This window comes from Lacerta agilis, chromosome 2, assembly GCF_009819535.1.
Source record: "Lacerta agilis isolate rLacAgi1 chromosome 2, rLacAgi1.pri, whole genome shotgun sequence".
Taxonomy (NCBI): Eukaryota; Metazoa; Chordata; class Lepidosauria; order Squamata; family Lacertidae; genus Lacerta; species Lacerta agilis.
In genome coordinates, this window is record NC_046313.1 from 74,813,573 (window position 1) to 74,837,109 (window position 23,537).

Sequence of the window (23,537 nt, forward strand, 5' to 3'; positions counted from 1 at the left end):
CAGGACTTTGGAAGATGAGCACTAATACTTTGAATAGTGCCTGGAAATGAACCAATGCACCTGCAAGATATGTTTCTATTACCAAAACAGTCAGAACCCACATTTTTAACTATGCCATTTCCAAGTGATCTTCAAAAGGGTATAACTAGGTCAGTATTGTGCAGAAGAGTTCACAGCTCACTCAAGACGCATCATGAAGATACTGAAAGGATACAGGGGGCCCCTGCAGGACCACATAGGATAAATGGCATGATGGGCCAAGCAGTAAAAGCCCTTGCCGCCCTGAGCCCGGTGTTTTGGCTGGGAAGGGCGGGGCATAAATAAAATTTTTATTATTTATTATTATTATTATCTTCTGAGAGCAGCTGTCCCAAGACAACCACAACCACTGAAACACTGCCTTCAAGCTAGAGAGCTTGTCTTGAAGGATATCATGGTTGATTTTTATTATTTATTAAATTTGTATACTGCTCTATACCCGTGGGTCTCAGGGTGGTTCATAACATGCCATTAGAGGCCACTGCAAGGTCCAGCAGAATGAGCAGGGGCACCCCCCCATGGTCCCCCTCCTTGAACAGGTCATCCATCAAGGTAATACGATAAAACCAGGTCTGCAATTGGACTGAAATTGGCAATCACATAATTGAGCACATTTCCAGGAAGGGACTATTAAGCAATGCTTGGTCAGCATCTACAGCAGTGACATTTGGGGGGGAAGGAGAGAAAAATGTCTGTTAACAGCAGCTTACCGCTTGGAGAGTAGCAATAACTGCAGGAATTTCTTGTTTCTGTGGTTGTGTGGTCCCCCCCCCAAAAAAAAATGCTTCTTGGGAGGCCAGATCAATCTACTCTACAATTTATTACATAGCTAATTGTTAAGTGCCACTATATTAAAACATCTGAGTAAATGCATGAATTAATGTTACTAAATGTCAGCTGCACCTAGACTATCCTTACTTTATTGGACAAGGGAGTAGGAGATAACGGGAGAGGAGATTTCGATAAGGCCACCCAGAGCTACACCAGGACTCCTACCATCCACATGCAGCAGTGGGTCAACAAGACTAATCTGGTTTGTTACTATGGAAAATGTTATTCCTAAAGTAAAATGTATTGGCATTGCTCTCTAACAAGGTTGGGAATAGCTTTAAAGAAAGTTACTTGACCAGCAAACGAGGCAAAACGAATCCCATAATTGCTATAAAAACAGCATTCATTTCTAGCTAAGCCAAACCACGCTGCAGTGTTTTAAGGTGCAGTGCATTTGCAGAATGAATTACTCTTCCACTTACAGTCAGTGTGGTGTAGTGGTTAAGAGCGGTAGACTCGTTATCTGGGGAACCGGGTTCGCGTCTCCACTCCTCCACATGCAGCTGCTGGGTGACCTTGGGCTAGTCACACTTCTCTGAAGTCTCTCAGCCCCACTCACCTCACAGAGTGTTTGTTGTGGGGGAGGAAGGGAAAGGAGAATGTTAGCCGCTTTGAGACTCCTCCGGGTAGTGAAAAGCGGGATATCAAATCCAAACTCTTCTTACATTTATGTAGAATATGGGTGGGTTTAAATTTCAGGTCACATTTCTAAAACTGGAAACATGCCAGACTGTTGCTTTAAGTATCTTTTTTGAGTGGCATGCATATGACTTGCACTGGAGAGAAGAAACTAAAAGCTTAAAGCAGGCAGTAATTTTAGCTTGGACAGGAGCCAGTAGGGTTTCAGAGAAGATGAAGTGGGCTTTGCCCAGTATGCTTCTGCTAACTCTTCAAATTCTCAAATTACACCTCCAACTTCCAGAACCTGAAGGAACTGCATTTTCAGTTTTTGCTTCTACATTATATATTTAAATGAAGATAACTCAGTATTTGCTAAGGGGCACAAACCAATGCTTTCCTTATCTCCTCATCCTTAGAGAAAGTATCTAAATCCAATTCCACTTGGGGCACCAAGGACGATGGCCAAAAAATTCCATCACTCCAATTCTCACTGGGTAATTTGAGGCTGAGATGGGAGTAATCAGCCTGCCAAATCTTCCCAGGGATAATGGGAAGACACTGCCTCATCCGTGGTTGCTCATTAACCCGGCTTCGATTTTGGGGCTGGGGGGCGCTGGATGCAAAGCCCCCGAGAGAATTCGGCTTTCCTGGACACTGTCTCCCGAACGCCCCAAGTTCCATATCTTAAGATGAAATATTGGATTTAGGATTTGGACATGCTTCAAACAAGGAGGGATGAAATATTCTGCTAAACAACCCAGCCTCTGAGGTGCTAAAGAAGATTGAGAGGAAGGATTAACATCCAATTGGTATGTGGGAACAGGACGGAAAGGGGGGGGTGAGCCCTCCGTGTTACTATCTTTTTTCATTACATTATATTACTGGACAAAATCCTCCCCCCCCCCCCAGGACTGTTTTCATTTATAACAAGCGAGACTTGAAAGTTTGATATTCATGGACATAAGATGGTTTTAAAATTTTAAAACTGTGGAAATGAAAATATATAGTAAGGTGTTCGACGTTTGATTTGCTTGGAAGAGGATAAAAGGTTCTCCAGTATGTGGATATCAGGCAGAGGCAGACCCTCATTAGCCGTTGAATGTCTTATTAGTGGATTTTGGACAGTTTCCTGGACATTTCTTGATTTATGGAGAATGACGCAGATTTAATTAGAAAATCCCCCATGTTGAAGACTGAGATCGGGCTGCGGAACTACAAAGCTATAGGGGGAGGTGAGCCTTTAATATTTCATTACATTTGTATATCCAGTTCGACATGGTAATCCTCCCTGAAAAGGCTGAAGTTTGAAGCAGCCAGTCTGGAAAAGTTACTGAGCTGTCACTTAGTTTGGATTTCATCAGATCTACGTGAGATGGCGGCTGCCAGCTGCAAGGATTTTTGGATTTGACAGAAGATTCAATGTGTGAGGAGGCACTGCAATTTATGGAAGAATCGTAGATATTAAATCCACACAGTAACATATTTAGGTTTGTTTTGTCTCGCTTGTGGGAACACTCAGAGGCTGCGAAAGAATGAAGGATAATATCAAGAAGAATTAAGGGAATCATCGGAAAGGACTATGGAAAGCAACAGAAATTTGATGTTGATCAGACCTCTCAAATTTTGAAGCATAGGAAGTACAAAAAAAATATGATTTGGCAGAATATTTGGACTATTTGATATGTTTATGTATAATTTGGAATATTTAATGTGATTTGATTGGTTTGTCATAGTGGAAAATTTAAAATATTTTTTAAAAGAATCTAAATCCAACACACCATCTTATGGGTAGAGAACATGTTTCCTCCTTAAAGGATGCCGAAGTTAAGGCACTTGTGTAATCATGTGGAAGCACACTAACTCTTGTGCTTAAACTGTGTACTTTTATACTAGTGTTGAAAGCAGTTTTACACAGTATCTCAGTACTCTTTACATAAAATATGTAATGGAAGTTTCATGGGTCAACTATTGCACCTGGCATACCATGCTGTGCTCACATTGCAAGCTAACTGCACCTCGGCTTTAGCCCATTATTGTTTAGCCACTAAATGGGCTAAAGTTAAAGCAGTTGTGCCCAGAATGTAGTCCAGACTGTAAATCAAATGAATCCATGTGGACATATCCAAAGAAATCCAGATGAATTCATTCCAGAATGCCACAACTCAACCCACAATATGGACTGTACAGTTCAAAAGCTGGGTTGGATCCAGACAGTCATGATGCATCTACTCTAAGAATGACTAAGGCTGCAACTCTAAACCCACTTACCTGGGAGTAAGTTCCACTGAGGTCAACAGGATATACTAATGAGTAGACATGGTTATGATTGCCACATAAATAAGGATCGAGCCCAAGGTATTGGGAGAAGGCAGAAAATACATACTGAAAAAAGCTTGCTTTTCATGCACTATACTTCAGTCATTCTTCACTCAACATATGAAGTTTGATCAGAATATGCACTCTACCAGGTGCACTTTTCTGATGCTGTAATGCTAATGCAAAACACCAACAAATCCAGACTTCAAACTGTATACGATAAGTCTTATAACTGTATAATACATGTTCATTACAATACTGGGCAACAACAAGTGCCAGCAGCGAGGAATAACAAAGAATTTGAAAATCTACAGGCTTAAGTACACCTAACCCTGTTCAAGATTTGGATGCTGTGCACACACACATCCTCTCAATTGTTTGCTCCTGAAACCCTAAAAGCACACAAAATGCATTAGCTTAACTCCAGAAATAAATATAACTCACCCAATATTTGTATTATGATAGTGAATACAGAAGCGCCAAGCATTCAAAGCCACTGCAGTACAGCTATTGTGGCACCTGAATACATTTATTGTAGGGGACATTTTTGAATGTGCAGCAGAAAATATGAATTACAGAAAGGGTGGAAGGTCCTTGGAAAGCAGGGGTGCTTTTCAGTTCCTGGGTGTCATTTCAGCTGCAGCTGATCAGGGGAACTGAACAGCTCAGCATGCACTACAAATGGCAGAGGCTTGTAAACAGCACATGGAAAGTGACAGCAAGTGTTTATGAACAGCAAACGAACATTGGCATGAGGACAGCTACAAAATGGAAGCCAGTCTTCGCATACCGAACTCAATACGATTAAGGAGAGTGCAAGCTGAAAGGCACAACTGAAATTATGTTAGCAGTGATGCAACGCAACCCAGGGAAATGACGTTCCTCACCTTTGCATGGATTATCAATCAGAGAGTTACCTCTCACTCTTAATCCCTGAGCAGTTTTCTTTCATCACTACTTCCTGAGTAACTGACATCCTTTATGCCTTAAAAAGAAATAAAGCCTACTGTATACAACTTCCTAGTGAGTTGCCTAACATGGTACTGTGTGAGATCAGTCAACCGGAGGTCTAACACCCTCATTTATTACAAACAGGATTGTCAATTTGCCTTTAAAAAATCTTAAATCCTATTCCAAAGAATCTGCAGATTTGACTATGTCACCTCTACAAACCACCTCTAGGAGTCACCTGAGGGCCAAACTACATGTCTATTGATCTTATAGTAACACAGCCAGTATAGATTCCCCCGCCCTCCCTGGGAAATGCTAGCTTCAGGGGAAGGAAGGGTCAAATTGCCCTTCACAATCTCAATAATTATCAAGTGTTCACCCAGCTGATGCTATAAGCATTTTTTAAACCTAGAGTTAGATACAAAGATGCATTTAATATCATATCTAGCTTGGCTCTTTAGTGAATTCGGTAACTTCCATTCCAGGCCTGTGGACAAGAGGCAGAGGATGAATTTGCATGATTTCTTCTTTCTCTGTAAAGTGAGTCTTTCCATCACTATGTAGCAAAATCCATGTGGAACTAGATAATAGGGATTTGCTGGATGTGTGGTGAACTAAATGTATTGATTTGAGAGCAACCCGCAACTGCAGGTGCACATCTACACTTACAGTGGTGGGAAATATAGGTCTATGGGTTAAAAAACAGCTTACCTACATCTCCATGGGGCACTTTGCTGTGCCTGAAAGTGATAAACTTGCTCTTGAAAACTGCATCACATCTAAAGATCTCTCAAAAGGATGCTGAAGCTACAAAGAACATTCTTCAGAGAATATAACGGCACAAGGAAATACACAGTTAATAGCTCTACAGTTCTTTCCAAAATGGTATTTTAGAGGGGAATCGTTCCAGTATTTTCTTTGCTTTTATGCACACAGTGAACTAGATATTGCAGACAGGGCACCACGGCTACATAATACACACATTTAAGAACATTTTGCACACACATCAAATATGGAAAATCGGTTAAAAACCGACTGAATGAGAAACTTAAATTTAATTTATTTTATTAAAATAAGATAATCAGAAGAACCTGGGTTTACAATAAATGCTTTTCTCTGAGGGGCAATGAAAACAAAATTAAAACCCAAATCAGCGAGGGAAAACCTGTATATGCCAAGTTTCTTTATAGTGCATCTCAGAAAAAAGTTTCAAAACAGACTTTATTTTGCAGAAATTTACTAACAGAATTACTTATTTTGCCTCTTCTACTCCCAAAAAACTATAGTTTCTCACCAGACCCTCAGGGCGCCGCAAGAAACAAGTCCGAAGTACCCAATAAGCTTCTTATGTTACTGTTAGATGATTGTAGGAAGATTGTGCTAGCTTCTTTCTCTGGACAGTACTAGTTATAATATATTCCTTGCCTCAAAATTAGCATTTTCCATATGTGCAAAACTGTTTTGTGTTGACTTAATATTGGTGTTTAACGTTTCACGATCTTGAGAAATGCTTAGAAGTGGAAACTTTCCAGAGCTTGAATTCCCCTCTTCCCTTAAGTCTTCTTTGTGGATGACCATTTTAGTTAAAATTCCTCCAGCCTGAATGGCACAAAGTCTTAGAATATCAGAAGAACAGCACCATCTGCATTGACTTTCCTCAAATGCTAAGCTATTATTTTGCTATAGAAAAATACCAGTCTATTCAGCATAATGCAATTTCAAAGAAACCTGTTTTCTTTTCTTTTTTCCTTTTTTGCATATGGGATAAAGTAAGGCTCAAGTGCATCTATAAAAATAGTAATAGGACCTCTTGTATACTGTCTCTTAACTATTTCAATATGATAACCTATAGAAAAAGGCAACATGGAGGTTTTTTTTGTCCCTGTAGGATTAGAACGGTAGAAATTCATAGCAGCTCATTCTCAAAACTGGCGTCCAGCTGAATCCCATTGCTGGCTCTGCAATCCTGTAGACTGAGGCATTCAAAAGCACAACTGCTAGAACTGTTATTGGAGAGCAGTGGGCAGCGCGCAAAGGTCTCCTAAAACACAGGTAGCTTTGTCGAAGTCAGCGTGCACGAATTTATGTCCTGTGTGTGAGTTGCACGATGCAGAGAAGGTTCTGAAGCACTTCGGTTGATTTTGGGTAAAGAATGCTGCAGCAATTCAATGGAAGACAATATCTAAAGTAAAGAGGGAAGGGGGGGGGAATTATAATGGCCTGTCCAATTTCTGTGCAAGACTATCTTTAATTACTGACAACTTCCTAGGTCTAGACAAGGCTACAAGTGCAAATTTCGTGGAAGCTCTTGCCAGCCCCACCCACTTCCCTGTGACCCTTTATTTCCTGTTTATAAAATAAAGAGCAGCAGGACAGTGTTTATTTTCTGCCTTGTGGAAAGCATGAGTGGCTCACATTACACACCCAAAGCACAAATCTATGTGCAGGGATACCCACAGGTTCCTGGCAGTAGCTTGGGAGTTACAAGGCTACCACACAAATACCCTGTTTTAAAATACATTCTTTTAAAAAATCAAATTATAGTATCTCAGCGTCACTGAAAAACAGTAAAGAAAAGTGAACATGGTTATCTGGAACACTGTTTCATTATTTCCCACCAATGAAACATTTTGGTCTTATCAGAGGCAGGAAATAGCAAGAAACATAAAATAGAGAATTTTAGTGTCTCTCAGGAAACAGATAAACAAAGATATAAATCTGTCTATTTTTCTATAATTTATATACATATTTATGTATATGTGAGAGAACGATTAAACATATTACACCTCTCTCCTCCGCCCTCTCAAAGTGCAAATATATACATGAGGGAAGGGTAAAATTTATATCTGTCTTGTTGTTTATGTATTTTATTACCCTTCTCTTGTATATATTAAATCATATATAATATTATATCGACACAGCTATTATATAGACACAGCTGTATAATGTGTCCATCTTGCCATGAGGGGTGGGAAGAAGCAGCAGAAACGGGTTAGGAAGCTGCCAGCCTCTAGCTCCCCATGGAGACCTCTCTCCCCACTCCAAATGCCACCTAAGTGACTTCTGAAGAATCAAGAGGGACGGAGAAGAAAAAGAGACAGCCTCTGCAATGACAAGTTGTTTGTCCTTTCTCTTTCATCATATAATTTCTATCAACACTTACATGGTCTAATCTTGACTTCTATGGAGTATAAAGGTAATAAAATAAAGTAATAAAATATTCTCTTGCCTGCAGTTTAAGAGATCAGTTTCCCCATTATTTTTCACTATTTGAACCAACATGTTCTCTCTCTCTCTCTTGCTTTATTCAAACACACACACAAGTTTATTCGTTTTGTAAAGCTCTAAAATCAAACTTAATTCTTACCTGGGGGAAGAGAGGCCTTTCTTCCCTGACTTTCTTCACACAATCTGCTACGAGTCTCTTCATAGCTTTGGGGCAGTTTTTGTAGAGTTTGCTGAGGTCTGGTGATGCATAACCACGACCAACCATGAAAATGATCTAAGAACAGGCAAACAAGCAAACCTTAGAAGTTTAGAGAGGCAGCATCTATGTTGAAAATAGTTTTAATGTAAACTATTCACTGTTCTCATGGAAAATATGAAGGGCAGCTGCATGTGGTTTCAAGGGGGAAGGGGACATCACTCATAAGTGATACCATGGAGGGCTGGGAAAGACTTCTGTCTGACAATCAGAAGGGCTATGGTTAGATGGCCCACTGGCCTGGCTTGGTTTAAGGAAGCTTCCCATATTCTCAAGACCCCCCTCACTCACTGCCAACTACCAAAATTAATTGCTAGATACATTCTGGCCCAAGAAAGAATATACGCACATGGAAACTGCTTGCCAGATGGGAACCTCCTGCAGACTGGTGAGGGATCTGCATTGTAATAAACAGGCCATTTTATCTAATTTAGTACAAATTATAGCACGTCATTGTATCTTCTTCCCCAGTGCTTCCAAAGTAATTTACTTACAAGAAACAAACATGTGTAACCTTCTAATGGCTCTATTTATCTCTTAAATTGAGAAGCCAGCCCCAGAAGCCTTTCCAAGCACCCACCACCACCATAATCCTGTGAGGGAGAAAGTGGAGATGCACTTGTTGGCCTTAGCCCTTCTACCATGTTCCCGTTGCACTTTCAGAAGGGTCATTTATGCAGTAAGCAGCTTCTCCTTGTGGAGGGAGGCTCACCGCACAATCAAAAGCTTTCCGCAGGCTTCTAAATCAGCCATGAAGCCTCCAACATTTTCTGTGAGAAAAACAGGTGTTCCAACTTCACCCAAGGCTTGGCATCGCCAAACAGCAGTCCCTTTGCTGCCCCATAATAAAACAGGAGGGTGGGCTTGCCAGTTTGGCTGCCTAACCACTCCCAGCATCCTTACCAACTTTAGTGCTGGGAGAGGGCTGGGACCACCATACAGCTGCTGAGACACATCTGCAGCTTCAAAGTTTGGCAGAAGGCTAATTGCCCACCATGCTCACCAGAGGGTAGTGCCACACTTGCCACAGTGAATGGTAACTGCCTCTAAGGTAGCACTGACCATGCACTACAGCTACTAGACCAGTTAGGAACCTTGTGCTTTCCACTTTAGCATGTCATATTACTTTGAAGTTCAAGGCACTTCTTTCATCTAGCATATTAACAATTACTTATTTCCATCTGGGCAGATAGACTTAAGAAACAATTAAGGCAGAGTTCACAAGCAGTGTTAGCCTATCCTGCCTTTGATTCTCATGTTAAGGCTCTCCTAACACTCAACCCAACCCTTGAGAAGACACAGATCCTTGGAGACCAATGGGAACACACAACCCAGATTTCACAAGGGAATTAGTTGATGAACTGACCCCTGTATCAAGTGTTAACAATGTAGATTTTTTTCAGTCCTCTAGAACTCTGACTCAACATTCTGACCAGGCTGGTGCTAACGAACACTGCACTAGCAAATAAGCAGTTTGGGTGAAGTATACATGATGTTATACTGACATTTCAATGTTACTGCAAACAGATACCCTCTGCAAAAGCTTTTATATGGGATGCCCTGCTGCTTAGATATGCACAAGCCAAGATCTACTTCTATAATTTGCCATCTTCGCAGCAGACTGGATGAAGTGGAATATAAATTACATGGTTCTTTGATCCGTAACCTTCTTAATAAAATCCAGAAACCCTGAAAATAATGAATTTGGAAATACAATGCAATGCATTTAAAAAATGATCGTTTCTCACCTGGTCTCTATTGTTAATATGGGAATAAGGTAGCTCTCCGGTCATCAGTTCATAGAGTACAATTCCGTAAGAATACACATCTGATTGGAAACTGAATGGATTGCTATCCTGCATTCGAATCACTTCTGGTGCCTTTATTTATTTATTTAAAAAAAAAACAGATTAAGAATTCATACATGGAGGGAAAAAGAAAACAGAGTCTGACAGCATTAAGGCCACAATAAAAAACAAAATTAAGCTACTGAATTAAATTTATTTCCTCAAACATTCAAATTGGCGTTGGAAAGAATGGAACGAAAAATGTGGGGTTTTTTAAATCAGGGAAAATACAGGGGAACACAAGATCGTTCCTCTGCACTCATTTCCACGCTGTACAGAAACAAGTAACTATGGTTTGTCATTACAAGAATGAGCCTGCACACATCTGACATTCTCATACAAACCCTACTTTGTTTTGAAAGGCCACGTATCCTGAAGCCTAGTCAAAAAGCCTATCTGCAGCACCTACCTACTCAAAGTTTGCCCCTCCCATGTTAAAAAGAAAACTGCAGTTCTAAAAGCACACACAGATATGCACCTTCTTTTGCAACACAGGAAGCAGCCATGCCAATTGCAGAGTAGCAGTACTGTGTGCTAGTTCTCTGGTATTAAACCAAGGATGAGGAACTTTTGGCTCTCTAGATATTGCTGCATTCCACTCTCCTCATCCCCGGCCAGGAGTCAGGGATAATGGAAATTGTAGCCCAAAAGCAATCCAAAGGTTCCCCACCCCTGGATTAAAGGATAAGAAACATGTTTTTGCCATATACTGCACATTAAAAACAAAAGTTAAAAGGAATAACTTTAATGTCAGACCAGCTACAAGCAACAGCTCCGTTCTAAGTCACTTACCATCCAGAGAACGGATCCAGTAGGTTGTTCTACCTGTTGAGAACCACTCCACCTAGATTTGACTGTTGCCAGTCCAAAGTCTCCAATCTTTACTGTGCGGTCTTCATGAAGAAATATATCTACATAACTCTTAAGGAACACACATGGACAGTCACTTGAGTTACCAAACACAGTCATCCTTGCATCCAAGCCTGTTTCCAGAAGACATTCTAAACTTGTTTTTAATGAATGTGTTTTAAGAACACAAGATGGATCAAGACCAGATCAGGCCAATGGCTCATCTAGTCCATCACCCTGTTCTCACAGTGACCAACCAGGTTTATAAATATATTGTAAAATATTTGGTATTAAAAGGAAGATATGGTAAGGTGCCAGACCCTACCTAGGTGCACCCTTTCTTCTCCCACACCTTCCCCACTCCCCAGATTTTTATTACTCTCAGCACTGAATTCCCATCTATAGGTAAAATGGAGGTGCTTGAGTCCATCAGCAGACTGCTACTATTTTTAAGTTCTCTCAAAACACACAATTTTGTCTCTTTTAATTAAGTTTCCGAGTGTCAGCTGCACTTTATAGGGCCCTGTCCACTGAAAGCTCCAAAGGACACTGAGCTTTCCAGAGACAGGACCTATAAAGAATGCAGACCATACATTATAAGGTTTATTTTTTAAACAATAAAATAAAATTGTGTGTTATGAATTTAGAGATCTTGAAAACAGCCCAAGTTTTCAACTCAGATCTGCAAACGAAAGACAGCTAATGAATGCAGAAGTAACCTTCAACATTGCCATTAACTAACAGGTCTTCATATCACTTAATCACCAGAACAAACTAGAAATACTATGCCCCATGTTCCATATTGATCTAATGATGGCAGGCCATCAGAATGCCACCCAGTAAGAAAAGGATACTATTCGATTTCATATCTCTGTGTATTATATTCTTCGCATGTAAGTAGCTGTAAAGAAAATTTGACATGTCAAAAGTCAAGTTACAAAGCAACAAACTACATCCTTAATCAAACACAATGAAGATTATCATTTCCTCAGTAGTTATCTACTGTAGCTAGAAAGTTTTCATTTTATCAATTTAGAATCAGACAGTGCTATTTTTATATATCAGGAAAACATCTTTGTAACCTTTACTTTCTCTGGAGGACTGCCCAATGTTTTTATATTTCAAGTTTTACAGGCACTATCAAGGTCTGCCTGGACCCAAGACAGCACTACCTTGATTTTCTCTAGCACTATTTTGTCTTTGGAGTAGTCAACGCCACTTCCATAGCTACAATGATTCAGTCCATTCTTTATTCAACAAGTTCTGCCACTGCAGGCAGATTACTCACTCCATTCCTTGTGCTGTCTGTCTTGCAATATCAATACGTTGTAACATCTGGAACTTGGTCTCCTGGACATGCAGGTGTTTATACAGACTGCTTCCTTCACACCACTGTGTGACGATGGCCAGGTTATCTTTAGTCATGTAGCCCATGAATAGCAAAATATTAACATGCCGGGTTTTCCTAACAGAAACAAATAGGAATCAACATATAAACATGGAGTGTGTGTTTAGCTTTGTAAGTTAAACAAACATGTGAGATTTAGATCTCCATTGATTTAGAGGAGTGGGTTTTTTTCTGATCCAAAGCTTTCCGAAAAACTAGTACCTCTGAACCCAAGCTGAAGCTCAACTGCTTTTCTCTATAGCAAAGGTTTTGCAGGGAGATGTAAATTTAACAGAGAAAGAGAAATGTCTATTTATAGAAATAAATGTCTTTTACTAATGACAGAATAATGAATGAATCTGAATTTCCCTGTGCATATGTGGCTCTTTTAATTTTGGCTATGCAGTCTTCCCTGCTTGGATTTGAAGGTGAATTTGAGCAGCATCCAATATAAACTGTGTATCTGCTTGTTGGGCGGCGGGGGGGGGGGGAAGCTGTCCCTCTTCAGCTAGTCAGGCAGAACCCCCTGGAACACTGTTCTGAAGGCTGGCATACCCTCTAGTGTGGCATGAGACACAAGCAGCTGCTGCCAGAGAGGGGATGGGGGGTGTAAATCAGCAAATCCTTCCCTTTGCATGCAAAGGAGTGCTTTGTGCACACTTCTATACCAGTCTGTCGCCCAGTGAATAGCTTTGAAGACTAACAAGCAGGACTGACCCAAAACAGTTTGCTGACTGAGACAAAGGACAAGATGGCACTCCCTTCACATTCCATACACAGAAGCTGACTGGGCTGACAACTGGCTCTTTCTCCAAACTGGTAAAATGATAGCATCCTCCGCCACACTTGAGTCAGAAGGCTACTTTTTAGAGTGGTCAGGACATGTCATGAAAAATACATAGACTTGCCCTCCAAAAGATAGGAATGATTGGGGGGTGGGGAGCATAGGAGGAATAGCCAAGAGGCTGCTGCTGTCCCTCAACACCTGCTACCTGAGGCAGTTGGCTTATGTTGTGTAATGGTAGGGCCGGCCTTGACAAGTATTGATCACAGTTCCAGCCAACAAGGAATTGTAAGCTAACAAACTGAATATCCCTGCCTCAGGATAGTCTACAATTTGGAAGCAGCAGCATGAGAGTCTGGTAAATCTTCCAGTTCTGTTTAGTTTACTATCCTTGCGATAACTTCACACAATAAAGAGTTCTACTGAAAACACAATGAGCCTGTGCATCCAGCCACTTTAGACAAGAGACAACTTAATAAAAGTACTAGACAAGCATTTTAAAGTCACCATGTTGGCTTACCTTAGCACAGCCACTTCATTTCTGAAGGCCTGAAACTGCTCAGGGGTTGGATCTACCACCTTTAATATCTTTACTGCTACGTCTCCTGCAAACATAACACAACAATTGTCTCTCAAGCACCATGCCAACATTCTTACAACAATGACAAGCAGTCCACTGATGTCTGCACACAAATTACATGCGGGGAGGAACCAGAGCTTCAGCAGTATGGTCTGCATGCGGAAAAACCCAAGGGCAGACGCTGCCAGAAGTAGGAACTCTGGGCCACTAGTTCCACAAGCCCAAAGGACTTTGGGATATGATTGAGTTCACCGTAGTGCTATTACGAACATTCTGCAAGCACAAGCATTTCTGCTTGCCACACAAACAATCTGCCTTTCTCGTTCCCCCACACATTGTTCTGGGGTTCTTCCTAAACCCCAGAGCCAATTTGGGGAGCACAGGGGCATGCAGGGGGGAGGAGGATGGAAAAGCCCCATTGTACTAGCAGGACTCATTGCACAAGTTCTCACTAGCGCAACTGTTTGGCTGAATCTGGGCCACAGTGTTTAATAAGCAGCAGGCACCCACACCCATCCTGATTATCACACTGTAAACCGGGGAACTCTCTAAAGGGTTACACTGTGGCACAGAGGTCTGCTCAAAGGGAAAATATACAATACCCCATAAGGCAGGACCAAGCATTTGAGTACACTAAGTAGTTCTTTGAATCTTGGCCACTATTTCCAAATATCCACTTCCCTTCCACCAATGCAAACACACCTTATAAGAATAATGGAAGAGCTGTTTATAACTTGTTGTAAACATGATGATGGAAAAGATTATGAAATGCGGCTGCTAAAGTTTGCTCAGCATGGCATGTGCGATGACACCTCCTGATGAGCAGGACACGTGGCCAGCCTTTCTCCAAATTTTGAAACTGAATGAGCATAATTGTAATTTGGTGTACTGGGTTGCTGTTATTTCATTCTGCAACTCCATAAAGTATCTTTTTTTCCTTTACATTTGTTTTATCTACCTGCTTTTTTGGTGTCTACATGTTTTTGTACGTAACAAAAATTCAATAAAAACTTGAAAAAATAAATAAAATGACAGAGAAATATTTCAAAAAATAAAAATGGTGAAATGAAACTGTAGAGGTGAAAGGGGATTGTTCCTGCAGCTGAGCAGCAATTCCCATCACCTCCCTGGTTCAAAAGTTGGAATGAAGGGTTCTCTGCCCCATATATCATTATGGGATCAGTTCTTAGCAGGTATCTATGAAGCAAAAATATTAAACATGTACACAGAGCCAAATGTGTGTGTGTGTGTGTGTGTGTGTGTGTGTGTGTGTATTACTATGTTAAGCAATTTCCAACAAGGGTGGTAGGAATACTTGATACTTACCATGCCACTTTCCTTTGTAAACAGTCCCAAAAGAGCCTGACCCTACTCTGGTAGAGAGCATAACTTCACTTGCTTCTATTTCCCAATAATAATTTGAATCTCTCTGTCCACGAGATCTCTGGAAAGCAAGTAAATATTTACAATACAGACAGCATGGCCTGGAAACCAAGTTTCACAGGTTCAGATTAAAGCTTGCCGCAAGTATGATTAATGATATTTGGAAATAATCTAGATCTGACTACGCAATCCATACACAGTTATAATGTAGACTTAACAAAATGTCAACAGGAAATATGTTTAAGCAAACTAAGGACTGAATGGGCATCTGTATATTTCTAAATCTGTTGTACAGCTGTAAAATAATCTATGCCATAACATCACTCCCAATAACTTTTTTCTATTTAATGACGATCAGATTTCCCTCTTATACAAATGTGGTCATATTCTCATCTCCATGCTAACAGCCTGTTTCTAATACTTCCTGCGCCAGCAGACACAGCTTATCAGCTGTAACAACGCAAAGTCAGAAACTGTAATTTTTTACTCGTATGTAAAGATGTAAAGATCTAGGTGCTGTATTATGATACTGAGCAGAGTAATATGGAGACAGGTGCTATTGCAAATTGGAGACTAAGGATGGGGAACCCATGGCCCTCCATGTTGCTAGACCACAACTCCCATCAACCTTAGCTGGCATGGCCAATGGTCACAGACGAAGGGAATTGTAGTCTAGCAACATCTGAGAAGGCCCACAGGTTAGGCCGTAGACTTGCATTGTGTTTGTTTTTAGAATCAGGGCGAAGGCATTAGTGAAGAATGTAAAATAACATTGACAAACATTTGGGCTTTTTTTAGAAGCTCACACACTATTCAGCTATGGCAGCAACATAAAGAGTATGACACAGAATACATGCAAATCATAGTGACAAGCTTTAATAAATTTGAAAATCACATTGTATACTCTTGATTATCTTCCGGCTGTAAATACACTGATACATACTATTTTTTTTTCTTGCGAATTACATCCTGCAGCTCTCTCTCTTGGGGCTGGAACTGGTGTTTTAGGCTGGGACCATCCTGTTGGACTTGTATTGTTGGGGCTTCCGGATATAGCTGAGGGTGATGCTTCACATGTTTGAAGAAAGATGAAAGAGACGCTTACTAACATTAGACAACCCCCATATCAGAAGCAAGAAAAACATGTGGGAACTGGTATGACACCATGTTGTGCAAAGCCCCTAAGCATGTTTTACCGCATAAATGATGTTCTGTGCTCCAGCTGCATGCTTATTCTAACATGGAAGCACTTTTTATGTAGAAAGGTTCAGTGGTAGAGCACAAGCTTTCCCTGCAGAAGGTTCCAAGTTAAATCCCTGGCATATCCAGGTAGGACTTGGAAAGACCTTTTGATGAAACTCTGGAAAGCTGCTGCCAGTCAGAGAAGACAACATTAAGCTAGATGGTCTGAATCAACATAAGGCAGCTTCCTAAGTGGCCCTCCCAGTATCCCACATATGATTAAGTCAAACACTCACCAGATTCACTATGACTACGTATTGCATCCTGAAACAAAAAGAACAGGTATCAACACTTCAGCATAATTGCTCTGGAAGATGGAATAGAGCAGAAGATTTCTCGCTAACGAGAAACTGACTCAGCAGCTTTAATTGTAGACACCAAACCACCACATCATTTGGAAATGCTGGCCATTTAAAATGCAAGGAAACTTAAGTATGCCTAGCTTTTAAAATGAAGTTTTCAAATTAATTGTTGAAGTATTCACAGGAGCATTCAAGTTAACATTTCATGAAAGGCCACCATTAACCAATCACATCAGTGGTGTAACATGTATTTTGCATAACCTACTACATATAGAGCAAGTCCAGTTCCATCTGGTCATATTTAAACATTGCGATGAATTGAATCTGTAAAAGTGGAAATCCACATGGCCCCCACTGTACCACTGCTGCAGCTGAGCTCGTTTCTCCTTCTCTCACTTCATGCCACACATGCTACCCTGTGTAAACATGCAAAGCTCTGATATAAGGCAATTTTAGAATGGTTCCCATTTGTCTAGCATTATCCAATGCACGGTTTGTATACTGGATAGAAAGACACAAAGCAAAATGCAAGGTCAAAAGAAAGGCCAGAAAATAGCCAGAATGCCGTTTTTCTGCCAAAGCTAAACTGGTCTCACCCTGTGAACTGTCTAGAAGTCAAATTGAACTACTCAGAGCTCTTTGAAGGAAAAGTAGTGTGTGAGCACATTCAACAAAATGAAAATAATGAGGATTCAGACAGATTTCTAGTCAAGGCAGAAAACAGGCTGGGCTAGATAAAACACTGAGTAAGAACCAACTGTAGAAGTATAGCTCAGTGAGAATTGCTCATCACCTTTCATTCCAAGGAGGTTCATTTGGAAATGGGCAATTGGGAAAAGTTCCTGGAATCCCAAGAATTGTGTGTGCTCACGCAAGAGAAGTGGGGTGTTGCTTTCTGCTTGCATTTCCTTTTGCCACATAAAATCGTGCTCCAACGGGTCTTCCGACCTTCAGAAGCAGCTCTACAGAGACACAAGTGGCTTCAGCATAAAGGGAGGAGGATGGGGAAATCCCCACACAGGGATATTCGGCACATAGGCCTTTGGATCCCTGCCAGCTAAGCTAAAATGTGGACTTTACAAGAGCTTTCATGCACTTGCTGTGGCTTGGATGCAGCCACAAAGGCACAGGCTGTCCTCTGTTTTTTGTTTTGTTTTGTTTTGTTTTTTTTAAAAAAAACATAATCCAAATCCTGAATTTCTAAGAAGAAAATATTCACTGCATTTCAAGGCTGGGTGTCCCCTCCTCTCCCAATTTCAACTTAAATAAAGTACTCATCTCCACCAGGCAAAGTATTTTTGAAGCACTGCTTCTGCACTTTCTTCTATAATCACAAGCTTTCGTTTACTGAATGCTTGCTTTATATAAAGCTAAACTATTCAGATGTCTGTGTAGCTTCTTGTTGAGAGCACACTAAGATCCACCAACCCTAGAAAGCAGTTTAAAGAATGACATTTCTGGGATTTTTATAATAAAAATATTCAACCAGCATGCCCACTTACCATTTTAACATACAACCATATCCATGAAGGCAATGCTAAAAGGAACAGGTTTACTCCAGAAGCTATGGATTTTGCTCTGTACCACTGAAAGCTTCATCTGTGTAGTGCAAATTCTATTTTGTATTACGAACTCTGGGGTTTTAGTACTAGAACTAAACAAACATGCCACACTGGTCTTTCCAAATGCAACTGTTAAGCTACAGTTATGTTAACTCACACTAATTTGGCCAACTCTCTTAGCAATCCTGTTAACTGAAGAAAGCAAAGGCATCCAGATAATACCTACTCTTCCCCTTAAACAGAATCGTCTGCACCAGGACCTGGGAGAAGCATTCAGGCTGTTATTCTAATTCAAAACAGTGAGAAATAAGAAAAGAACAGAGGAAGTAGTAAAAAAATAGTTTTCATCTGCTAAAAAGGAAAGTAGTAACAACAAGGAAAGAAGACAACTTGAAAGAAAAGAGAGTTATCACATTAGCTATGTGAATGTTATTTTATATAGGAACTGCAGATTAAAACTGATGCAAGAATGCTCAATAACACTTAAGGTTAGGCAGGCAGACATTCCACCAACCATGAAATATACTCCAGGGAAATCATCTCTCCGCATTTTCAAAACATTATAGTATTCCAGTTCTGTCATAAGTAGACTCGCAAGTAAAGAACAATTCAAGAGGGGCTATGAGATTCTAATCTCTACAAGGCAGATGTATAGAGAATCTGATTATACCTGATACTGATCCAAGCAGAGCTAATCTAATCAAACAGATCTGCAATTCAACAAGACGCTAGATACCATTATATACAAAGGGTTCACTATTCTAGGGTAAAATCCAAAGAGAGAACTCTTAGGACTCAGGAGCCTGAGATGCAACTGCAACAACAACAACAACAACAACAACAACAACAACCACCACCACCACCACCACCATGGTTTTCTTCTCAACAACAACCATGGTTTTCTTCTCTCCAACTGAAAACACAATTCCAGGGAAGATTTCCTAGCATGGTTTGAGATAACAAAGGTATTGCCACTATCAAAAACCTAAACCATCCTAAAAGGTAAGCATGTACATAAGAATCATTGGGAGCCCAAAATAAAGTTCATCCCACTCATCCTATCAGAACATCCAATATATTAAAGTACGAGAACAGAAAGCTAGGGGCTACAGATTTCATGATACTTATAGATGAGGCAATGAACACCAGAATTCTGCAGCTAGGTAACAAATTTTACACAAATAAAACTATATTTGCATATATAAATCAAATTTGCATATACCCATCTTACTTTGCAGAATTTCTTCTGCTATCAAAGAGAAAGGTCAAAAACTATCAGCACTCAAATCCTTCCCTTGCTCATTAGAAATCTTGCTCAACCTCTCACGATTCCTAGTCACTCAGTCAGTATCTGCAGTCTTAAACTCAGCACTTGCTGAATTTCATGTCCTAAACCAGCCTTGCCCTCTAAATGGCCACAGTAGCTGGAGATTATGAGAGTTGTAGTCAAACAACATTTGGAGGACCACACACCGGTGAAGACTACTCTGAATCACTTTCTGAGATATCACACAACTGTGCAATCATGCGATACCTACACATCCCTGATGAAAAGAGTGTTACCACATTACAAAACTTCAGCTGCAAAATGGTGTTTACTTTCTGGCACACTGAAAGTCAGCTGGACCAGTAAGGGAACTCTAATAATGTAGGGTGGTTCTCTAAAAATTCCTGGAAGAGAACTTTACCAGCAAAGCTTTAATGGCTCGACCAAGTAATTTTGTCTTCAAACTAGTGATAAGCTCCAGAGTTCAAAAGCAGGGGTAGGCAACATTCAAGCAATGATGTTTCCCAGCTCAGGAACCCGCAAGCCCATTACAAGTTTGGGTCCAGTTCTTAAAGGGCTTAGCCTAACACCATCACTTGTGCTGCCACTTCCTTTTCTATTTTGATTTACCAGCAAGATGGGGCAGGAAAGTCTCACTTTAGTGCCCCCATTAAAATTTTAGCACTGTCATGGAAGCATCCCCGGCACAAGGATTCATGGAACTCACTAGGATGATGAAATAAATTTTGAGAAAGGAGGTAAGAGGCAGAGGAGGTGCCTCAGGCTTGTCACACTGGAAGAGTGATGGAGCCTTAAACTGAGGATAAAGCATAGCTTGATTTGGGGTCAGTCTGACTCTGACCCAAACTAAAAAATTTGATATCATTCCAAACAGAATTTGAGTGAGTTTATCCATCACTACTTACAACACCTAATCTGTGCTACAAGTTATCAAGAACATATTAGTCATGCTGTCACCTACTATTTTGCCATACTGTCTCTGTAGGAGGACAAGAAAAGCAATATAAAAAGCCAAAAGAAAATTACAGCTTATGGGGGGGGGGGGGGAATGCACACAACTGAACCCTCAAGATCTTGATATTAAAAAGCAATCTGTTTAAGGAGATGTGAGTGGATCTTTTGTTCTGTTCAGTGTAAACTGTTGTATTTTGTAGCACAGAAACTCTCTGTTTTAAGTGGATTAACTTTGCACAGGCCATACTTCTATGGAAATATTAACTGATTAGCAAAGGTGATAGCAACAGAAATGAGATGTCACTAAGTTGGTCACATATTGGCTACAAGTGTCATGTTCTCTGATCCTTCAAATCATAGTAAAGAATTGGTAACAAACTATGGGGAGTTAGAACATCAGCTGAGAACTGCGGTTTGGCAAACAAATGAAAATAGGTACATAAGGGAATGAAGAAGAGCATGCAAAACAGCTCATCCCCCATTGTCCAATGAATGTGACAAAGGAATGTGGCCATTATAACCTGCAGTAAGTATTAAACCAATATATAATTCAGAAACAACTGGCTAAATACCCAGAAATAGGAATACCTCAATTATTCGGTTATCCACGGGCATAGTTGTGCTGACCATGTGGACATTTGGTGTTGATGTAGATCTCTGTCTTTGAGAAAGGGAGCCCTCGGGAGATGGATTTGATGTGCTGAATGTGAAGGCATGAGGTGTAGAATATCTGTGTTGAGAACTAAAGCATGGAAACAAACATTTTTAATTTCTGCTACTAGGAAATGGCGATTCATTGTTGAGCATCAGAAAAGCTGTTCTCTAGTAGATATCACTGCTGTAGAGTCTACTTCTCTTGAAATAAAATTCATATATTAATCTGTTTAGTCTGGTTCAGATGTAACTAACTCAGTTGAACAAACCAGAGTTTAAATGGACTGGGAACCAGGCACGTATGTGCCCACACTCTCCCATCTCATCCCTCCAGTCATTTCCTCCCACTTCTGTGCCTGGCTTTGGCAAAGCCTTCCCGGCTTCTTGAAACAATGGTTTCCCATGCATCCAAACTGAGAAACCGCTATCTCTAAACTGCTATCTCTAAACCAAGATAGCAAACCAGATCAGTTCATTAAGGTTTGTTCAATTTGCCATCATTAAGTGTCGTTGCAAAGTGAGGAGGATTCGCACAACCTTTCCCAAAATCTCCACATAATGTTGTCCATCCCATAAGCGGGCACTTAGCTTGCCTTCAGATGTGAGGATGATTATAGGAAAAAATTAGCTATCGTTGAATAAACCTACTGGATGAATGTTTCCCAGCTACTGAATTATTGTATTTTAATATTTTGGTGGAAGCCGCCCAGAGTAACTGGGGAAACCCAGCCAGATATGCAGGGTATAAATAATTTATTATTAATAACAGTAACAATAATAATCCGTTCCGGAAGTCCATTCGACTTCCAAAACGTCCGAAAACCAAATCACAGCTTCTGATTGGCTGCAGGAAGGTCCTGCAGCCAACTGGAAGCTGTGGAAGCCCCGTCGGACATTCAGGTTCCAAAAGAACTTTCGCAAACATCAACATTCACTTTGCAGCGTTCGGGAGCCAAAACGTCCAAGTTCCAGGGTGTTCGGGATCCAAGGTACAACTGTATAGCAAAACACAACAAAAACCAAAGCTCAACTCACTTAACGGGTATCCTGGACACAGACTCCCGCATTCGCCGAGTCGTTAAGGGAGGTAGCGCAGGGACTCCAGTATCACCAACATTTGGGTGTGGAAACAATCTGAAATCAAAAGCATGCAGCTGAGCAAAAAAGAAAAAAATAAGCAGATTTTTACTAAATTCAATAGGCCTTTATGTTTGAACCAGTGCATTTATTCTAATTTTAAAATAGCTGCATTTTTATTTTGTTTTTAAGTTAAAAATAATTCTTACAAGAGTTGCCGGATGTTGCTCCAGTCCACACACATGGTAGGAACTTTTGTGCTGCAGTGTTCATGGAATTTATAACCGCAGGTTTGACACCGGAATCCATTTAGTAAAAACTTCTGGCAGATGTCACAGTATGCAAGCTTTAGAAAGGTCTTCCGTGCCTGGAAAATAAATTTCATATCTAAGTTTGTATGAGGTAGCCAAATTATTAAGCTTCTTACATATTTGTTTCAAATTGCTTGTTACCACATCACCACTAAATATTTCACATTTTACCATTGGAATTAACTTTTATGAATAAAGCTGTAGCTTTAAACATGCTTTGCTCAAAATATACTGTCTCACAAACAGCCAACATTAATGTATTTTAGTTTTCAAACACAGGTGATTTTCAGCAGAAACTTTTTTTAGGGGGGGGGATTCAGATTATTCACATTTTCAGAAATTGCTTTATTTTCACTTGCAACCATATACATTAGATTAGACTAGAAAGAAACCAAAACCTGGCATTTGGGTAAGTTTAAATGAGCAGCTTTTGTAGCCACAGTGTTAACTACATTTATAGTTCATGTCCATAGGAACTGAAAGCGAACTCAATCTCCTAATCAAAACACAACTTCTCCATGAAAACTGTTCCTTGACCCCTTAGTTGTCCTTCCCAATTTAGACAGTATAGGCAAGTGCATTCGCTCACAGTGTTACTCTTGCTCTCCTCCCCTCTCATTATATTCCATAGTGGACCAGGTCATATGTCATGGGCAAACCAAACTATATTTTGCTGTAAACAAGCAAATATGCTGGTGTATGCTGCTCAACTCTACTTACCCATCCTGCAGGAAACAGCCCCCAGCACTAGTTTAGTGTTACATATGAACCAGCACTTATGCTTTATTTATCCCTCTTGCGGTTTGTTTAGAGAGAGGCAAAACACACAGCACTAAAAAAGCGCTGTGCTTTGTTTCCTTCTGACTTGGGGAAGGGAGGAGCATGCTTTGAACAGCATGCACCAGCATGTTTGCTCATTCACAGTACAGTCACAGTTAGGTTTACCATGATGTGTGAACCAGGCCAAGAAAGGAGATGCTCTTAGTCTTGACCTCCAAGCATTTGGATTCCTGATCTCAGAAGAATACCTCAGTGTCTACAGCTACAGGGACAACAAAAGAACAAAAAGCTAAAG

General features: G+C 40.4%; 1 protein-coding gene across 8 annotated transcripts in view; it reads right to left on the reverse strand.

Moving 5' to 3' along the window:
* Nucleotides 1-5,806: 5,806 nt before the first annotated feature.
* The window catches only part of RAF1 (Raf-1 proto-oncogene, serine/threonine kinase), a 40,915-nt gene continuing 23,184 nt past the window's right edge, over nt 5,807-23,537 (reverse strand). For 3 of the 8 annotated variants that reach the window (XM_033140802.1, XM_033140803.1, XM_033140801.1), the window contains 15 exons: nt 22,361-22,518; nt 22,110-22,208; nt 21,009-21,162; nt 18,405-18,464; nt 16,551-16,578; nt 16,016-16,140; nt 15,016-15,133; nt 13,630-13,714; nt 12,227-12,403; nt 11,793-11,839; nt 10,882-11,000; nt 9,991-10,122; nt 8,592-8,639; nt 8,126-8,260; nt 5,807-6,940 (listed from right to left, as the gene is read on the reverse strand). In XM_033140802.1, coding sequence (XP_032996693.1) covers nt 6,800-6,940; nt 8,126-8,260; nt 8,592-8,639; nt 9,991-10,122; nt 10,882-11,000; nt 11,793-11,839; nt 12,227-12,403; nt 13,630-13,714; nt 15,016-15,133; nt 16,016-16,140; nt 16,551-16,578; nt 18,405-18,464; nt 21,009-21,162; nt 22,110-22,208; nt 22,361-22,518 — 1,626 coding nt within the window. In that variant the 3' untranslated portion in view covers nt 5,807-6,799. The remainder of the gene's footprint in view (nt 6,941-8,125; nt 8,261-8,591; nt 8,640-9,990; nt 10,123-10,881; nt 11,001-11,792; nt 11,840-12,226; nt 12,404-13,629; nt 13,715-15,015; nt 15,134-16,015; nt 16,141-16,550; nt 16,579-18,404; nt 18,465-21,008; nt 21,163-22,109; nt 22,209-22,360; nt 22,519-23,537) is intronic. The other 5 variants (XM_033140799.1, XM_033140806.1, XM_033140804.1 and 2 more) reach the window with 3 other exon arrangements.